The following is a 7,074-nucleotide window of genomic DNA, read 5'->3' as shown; positions in this document are numbered from 1 at the left end:
ACAATGTCAATGCTGGATTGGCCAAAAACTTGGGCGTTTCAGTAATTAGCGGTGTCTATATTGATAATGCTCAAAGCAATGGTCCTTGTGCAAAATTACTACAAAAAGAAGATGTGATTACCCAAATCAATGGACGTCAAGTTAATAAAAGTTCAGAGTTACAAGAAATACGTGATAATAGTTACCATTCTTGAAAAACCTACAAATGGCAATTTTTCTCACCAGCCAGATCTTTAAAACACTTTTCTAAATTTTGGTTATTATGGGGCGTCCTTCCGTTCTTACGTAATTCGATTTTTACTAGGTTTCAGGTAGATCTAAGGATAAGTTTGCATCTTAGTGGGTATATAGACAGGGTTATGGTTATGGATCTAATTGAAAACAAAAGCATTTTGAAGATTGATTGAATCTATGCGTGTCACTTGGATTTATACGTGAAATTAGGCTAATAAATTTTGCTTTATTTTTAAAGACTTAAAATAAAGACTACAATAATTTAAAGTTGTTATTATAGTTATATAGTTTTTATTGTAGACTACAATAATTTAACAGCTCAACCATGGTTGAGCTGTTAACCATGAATAAAGCTTGTAAGAAAATTTAATTTTTATTTTTCTTAAGGTTTTGTAATTATTGAAGAAACTAACGCAAAACCTGTTACCCATTGAAAAGGACTTAAAAATAAATATATTTTATATATATATATATATATATATATATATATATATATATATATATATATATATATATATATATATATATATATATATATATTTATATATATATATATATATATATATATATATATATATATATATATATATATATATATATATATATATACCTCATCTAATCTTTCTACCCTCATCATTATCTTGTATCTGACACTTTGGAAAACACTTCTCCAAACATTGGCAGTATTGCAATTCGCCAGGTGTCTTAAAAAATGGCAATGGAGAAGTTGGAAGACTCACCTCAATGGGCATTAGTGATTCAATTTTTCTACTTATTACTTTTTAAGATATCTGATGTCTCCTTTTTATGACGAAGAAACAAAGTGAACACACAAAAGTAAGATTTACTCAAGACAAAAAGAGGAAGAATTGTAGCTTAAATTTACCTTCTGAATGCTCCAGCGGTTTGATCACATCTACTGCAACAGCACCAGGTTTACTGCGCTCAGGATATGCACGAAATATTTGAAATTGATCACCACCACCTACTTCAAGAGCTCGAGCCGCATCACACAGTCTGGAAAATAAAAATTACATTGCAACTTAGAACTAAACCTAGACACAAAAGAAACTAGCATAAAGACAGAATCAAAATTAAAAAATATAAAAAAAAAAAAGGATAAAATATTATTCCTAACTTATGTTTTTAATCTTTTTGGTATAGTATACAAGTGAATAGACACAATGCTTATAAAGTTTAATAATTTTTTATTTCAATACGTTTAGTCAATAACCTTGACTGGCAAGCTATGCATGGGTTGCATACTATATCTATACATTTTGCGTTATTATTTGAAGAGCATATATTATTGTTTAATGAGTATAGTTCCGATGTTCATTTTACATCTGAAATTTGGTCATCTGTAATTCCATTCATAAAAGCGCGTCACTGTTCTTTTTGCGCCTACTTGAGGTAGGCCAAGAGATTTGGTTGTAAAGTTTTTATCATGGATTATTTTAATCTGTTTAAGCATCTTAATGATAGAGAGCAACAGCGATAATTGTATTGCAACTGTTTCTGGTTTCTTCTGCAATTGAATTTCGTGTATCCTTTGTCGTGTTCCAAAAAATTCTCTAACCTCTCTACTTCAATTTCAACGATAGCCTATAATTCAATCAAATGCTAAGGAGAAAGACGAAATTCTTAATTAACATCTGGATTTAATACAATTTTTCTTTGAAGAAAAGGATTGTCAAATATAGAATATTCAATTGGTTCTTGAAGTTGGGCAGGGAATTTTTACAATTTACTGATCAGACAGATTCTACGTCTGACAAATTCTTTACATTAGATTTGATTCGACTATTTTCATTTTAACACAAACATAAATGTAATTAAAGGAATATAAGTTTAAGAGTATGGCTAAGGAATGCGAAGCGAGAAATAAGGAACAAAAACAATTATTCTATTGCCTTAATAGTTCTATTATATACCATCAGCGAGGAAAGCCAGATTTTTCTAGGATGAGATTAAAAAAAGGAAAAGATTTTTAGTAATTAGAAATCTCTCAAGGAGACAATAGCAGTCTTGGCCAGTGTATCTACCACAAAAAGCTTAAAGTTTAAAAGGGTTTACAGCAGCACTAAAGTCATAAATGAGTAGATAAAAAAAAAATACATACATGTTATGAACAGCAAAATATGTTCATGTTGTACCAAGGACAACAAAGACGAAAACTAATTTTTTAAATTTATCCAGTAAAAAACTTACACAACCATATACCTTTAAAAAACTAGGGAAAACTGGGGAATCAATTTTTAATGAAGAAGATCTTCAATTTTGTTGATTTTAAAAGCACCAGCCAATTTTAAAAATAAAGAACGTGCGTTAAAAAATTACTAAAATGAGAGAAAAAATAAATCATCAATAACTTCCCAACTTTCCCGATTGTTGTACCAGAAGGAAAAAATAACCATTAATTAGCAGTAACTGGGTAAAAATTCAGTGACTGGATGAGCAAATATAGGCTAAACCTAACATCCTGTTAACTAATAGGAATTGGAAGGAATTATAAGCATCATGGAATAGCTAGAGTTAGGCGTTGATTTATTTGTAATTTAAATTATTTAACCCTCCAAATTGTTAGTTGTTGACTTACCTAGCGGAGAATCTTTTTGAAAGATCAATTATCCTATTTTGCAATATTTGTCCTTTCCAAATACTTATTCCAAAGTTTCACATGCATGAATATGAAATACTGCGTAATAGAAAACCCGAGACATTTCTTAAAATAATTTATTTGCAGATTTCTGCTATATCTTTAAACTTTCGAGTGCAAAAAGCACTATCGAATTTTCCAAATTAGTTTCGGCATATTGTTTTCACGTTTCAGTTTGGAAACACTGAAGAAACTTTTTCCACAAGAAAACTGACCTTTAATGACCTTTAACAACCAAAAGAAAAAAAATGGTGGTTTTCAGGTACGGATAAACCTAAGATGGATCCAAGGGCAAAAAATTATTTTAATTTTGATGTCCTAGGTACTTTAAAGAAACAATCGTTGAAAAGGTAGTGTTTGTACATAAAATTATAACTAAAAAAATATCTTATTAATAGAAATAGACTTGCCTGTAATACTTGACAAAGCCATGTCCTTTACTTTGTCCTTTTTCATTACGCTTTTTCACTAAAAAAGAAGACTGAAGATCCCCAAATTTTGAAAAGTATCTTTCGAATTGAGCCCCCGAGACGTGTGTTGGGCACCTCACAAACAGTCTCAGAGGATCGAAAATGGAATCCATGTCTGATTACGACTGAAAGAGATCAAAACATGATATACATGTATAGCCTACATACTTACACACATGTATAGCATACATGAATATATATATATATATATATATATATATATATATATATATATATATATATATATATATATATATATATATATATATATATATATATATATATATATATATATATACATATATATATATATATATATATATATATATATATATATATATATATATATATATATATATATATATATATATATATATATATATATATATATATATATATATATATATATATATATATATATATATATATATATATATATATATATATATATATATATATATATATATATATATATATATATATATAATCCGTGCTCCAAGTCAATGTTCTGTATTGCTTGTAAGGTTTCTGGTCAAACCAGTTACAGCGTAAAGTGTCCTAACAAAAAAAGTTGAAAGCATATGGAAGAAAATGAAAAAATCTACTTTTGGACTGAAAACTCTCCCCTTCCTAACCATAGACATAAAACTGCAAGGAAAAAGAAGAAGAAATTTTTGAGGCTTATATAAAAAAAAACATAGGACATAATGCCTAGTAACATTTAAAGTGGTAAGAAACAGATTTTGAGTCCTGTTTAGAGAACAAATAGAGGAATATGAGGAGACCATCACAGCATCCTTAAGATCAACCCCCAAATCTTCTGGAAGCATGACTCAGTAAAAAAAAAATATGGTAGACACACAGTAATGGGAAGGAGGACTAACCAATTCTCTTCAACGGTTATGAGGGGAAGATCTTGAAAGGATGCTGTTTTGTTAAGTGTAAGTGGCCATCTGAAAAATTGAGGCAGTCCATGTTGTCAAAATCTATAATAATTCTGTAATTACTTTGCATATTGGCTCAGTCTCTCTGGAACTGAAGAAATCGCAGTACAATTCTCAACTAACATCAGCTATATAGTAGATGACAAGGGTATAGAACAACTCTAGTGGCTCTTTTCTGTACTGATCCCATCCTCAAGTGATAAATTTGGTTCAGTAGATATCACACTGAAAATCAGTAATCAAAATCTGAACGGAAAAATAGCTTTTTGAGAGTCAAAAGTGTCTGATATTACAAGCATGAAAGAATATTGCAATATAAAAGGGGAACCTTGAAATAAGTGGCAACCTTCTGAATATTTGTCTCATGTTGAACCCAATTTAGGAGTTTTAAATCCTACATATTTACAGTAAAAAGATAAGTAAATGGCAACTTTTACCTAATGGGGGACAAAAAAAAAAATCTCAGACATCAAATGGATATTTTGTTACCTTTCATCCAATATTACTGAAAGATTCTATTTTCAAATGTACATTGGGCTTTTTATGTATTTATGTATTGGTACAAAAGTTATCTATTTAGCTCTTAAACAAAGGATACTCCTACAAATTCTGACTCAGGTTGTTGTTGGATAGCTGCTAATTGAGTTTCATGCTGGTAAATAAGGCAGTAGAAGCACCTACCTCCATCCCTTCCCTCTCTAAAGGACGCTAGCATTTCATAGCGTGAATTAACTGCTCAAATGTGGCTCAAAGAAATTATTTGGAACACATCCCTTTGCCCAATCCTGACTTATATAATTTTAAAGATTTATAAATCTATTACTTAAATATAGGAGAAAGCATTGATATGGCTTAAAATCCCACGGAAACAATAGGAATTGGATTTTAAATATTAGAGCCACTTAAAAACAGATTAAAACATTTTGGAAAAAGACAAATGGTGAGTTAAGTTTGTTTCTTAGCTATCTGTTAATCTATATATTTACCTAAATTTGCAGTTTTCAACATAATTCAGCTAGGATGAAAGCAAATACATTACTTGATGCCTTTTCTTAGGGTGAGACCCCCAGTACTCAGCCAGTGCCTAATCTTGGCTAGATATTCTGGTTAGAAAAGTATCTTTCTTATACATAAACAACAAGCTCCTAATTTTGGACATTATGTGTAGAGGGTTGGATTAGATTAGTAACAAAAAAAAAAAAAAAAAAAAAAAAAAAAAAAAAAAAAAAAAGCAAACATAAAAATTTTGCTTTGGACCTATTATTTAGAAATCTTTTGGAAATGCCAATAAAATTGACTTTATAAGAATTTTTTGTCAATATTCTTTGGCCCTGACCATATTAGCACCTTTGTCTTTGTTTGATGGCCTATGGTGAAATTGCATGGTGATGAAGAACACCATCATGGAAGGATACTCGATAGGAGGACAACTGCAGCAGGGTGTAAGATCCAGATATATGGACAATGACCTCTGCAAAGGGCTGCCACAACCCTTTTGGGGTACCTCCAAGACTGGCAACGTTCTGGTCATCTCTATCCCCACTTGAGGAGTGATTCCCCTTGAGGAAATTACAGCCTAGTAAACAACACAGCATTTGCATGGGATTTGATAAATAGATAATGCTTCTGGGCTTGGTCTGTTTTGGCAGGTTGAAAAACCTATTCCTAGCTAATTTATCTACTATGGGTTGCCTCCCTATAGTAGCATAATATTTGTAGACATGAATATATAATGAGTCAGAGGTAATAGGCTTGAGACTGTCTGTGCAGGATTTTGACTCTTGTTAATGGAAGTTCATTGCCAAGTGCTGAAAACCATGTTGTGACCAAGATAGGCCCAGGATTGCACAAAGCCTACATTCATGCTGGAGTTCTCAGGGACTTCTTGCTGTCTGGTTCTAAGCTGGCTTAAGTGCTTTGGTGTAGAATTGAGAATATATGTTGGTTTCTGTTTTGTACTGGTATATGGGACCACTGCTTTTCCAGAGGCCTAAATAATTTAAATGATTTAAAGAATATGCAAATTGGAACTTGGAATGTTACAACATTAACAAATAACTACTGTATTTGTTACTAACAAATTAAGACAATTCAAACTGGACTAATTAGGGGTTTCAGGAAGTCATATCCCAGGCACAGGAAGCATGAAAGTAGGTGACATACAATTTATTTACTCAGGCAGGAAGGATGGGGGTACATGGACAGGAAGTAAGGCTCATGATGAATAAGGAAGCTGCTAAGTCTTGTTTAGGCTGGCAAGGTATTAATAATAGAGTACTAGTTGCTCATTTTATGACTAAAAAGTTCAGGATATCAGTTATAGTAGTATATGCCCCTGTAGAACTGACTGACAGAGATATTAGTGACTCAGATGAATTTTACTTACAGTTACAGGAGCAAATAGACTAGGTCCCCGGTAGAAATATGATGTTTGGTAAAATTCTAACCCCTTTCTAAGATAGTCAAAAGTAGCTAAAGTAGAATTTTACCTTTTTGTATACTATATTTAAGCAGATGATCTGTTTTCCAAGGTTTCACTGAAACTTTCAGGGATGGGTCTACATGCTAAAGTATGTCCCGGGAAGGTATTTTGAAGTACTTACCTCCACTCCTTGTCCATCTAGAGGGTCCTGACCCTTGGTGACCTTGAAAAATCTGTGTGTCATAAAAGTGAAACCTTGCAAAATAGATTCTCTGCTTAATGAAGTACAACAAAATTATTTTCAGCTTCACAACTTTGCTCAATCCCAATTTATAAGGTTTTAAA

General features: G+C 31.3%; 1 protein-coding gene across 3 annotated transcripts in view; it reads right to left on the bottom strand.

Annotated features, from left to right (window-relative positions):
- Window positions 1-3,284: 3,284 nt before the first annotated feature.
- LOC148942279 (calcium-transporting ATPase sarcoplasmic/endoplasmic reticulum type-like) overlaps window positions 3,285-7,074 on the bottom strand; it is a 96,946-nt gene continuing 93,156 nt past the window's right edge. For all 3 annotated transcript variants that reach the window (XM_089103058.1, XM_089103060.1, XM_089103057.1), the window contains exon 5: window positions 3,285-3,488. In XM_089103058.1, the coding sequence (XP_088959184.1) occupies window positions 3,349-3,488 (140 nt within the window). In that variant the 3' untranslated portion in view covers window positions 3,285-3,348. The remainder of the gene's footprint in view (window positions 3,489-7,074) is intronic.

The sequence above is a fragment of the Artemia sp. Qi Xiang Cuo genome, chromosome 17, assembly GCF_049724085.1.
Source record: "Artemia sp. Qi Xiang Cuo chromosome 17, ASM4972408v1, whole genome shotgun sequence".
In the NCBI taxonomy this organism is placed as follows: domain Eukaryota; kingdom Metazoa; phylum Arthropoda; class Branchiopoda; order Anostraca; family Artemiidae; genus Artemia; species Artemia sp. Qi Xiang Cuo.
This window is presented reverse-complemented; position numbering and strand designations above follow the sequence as displayed.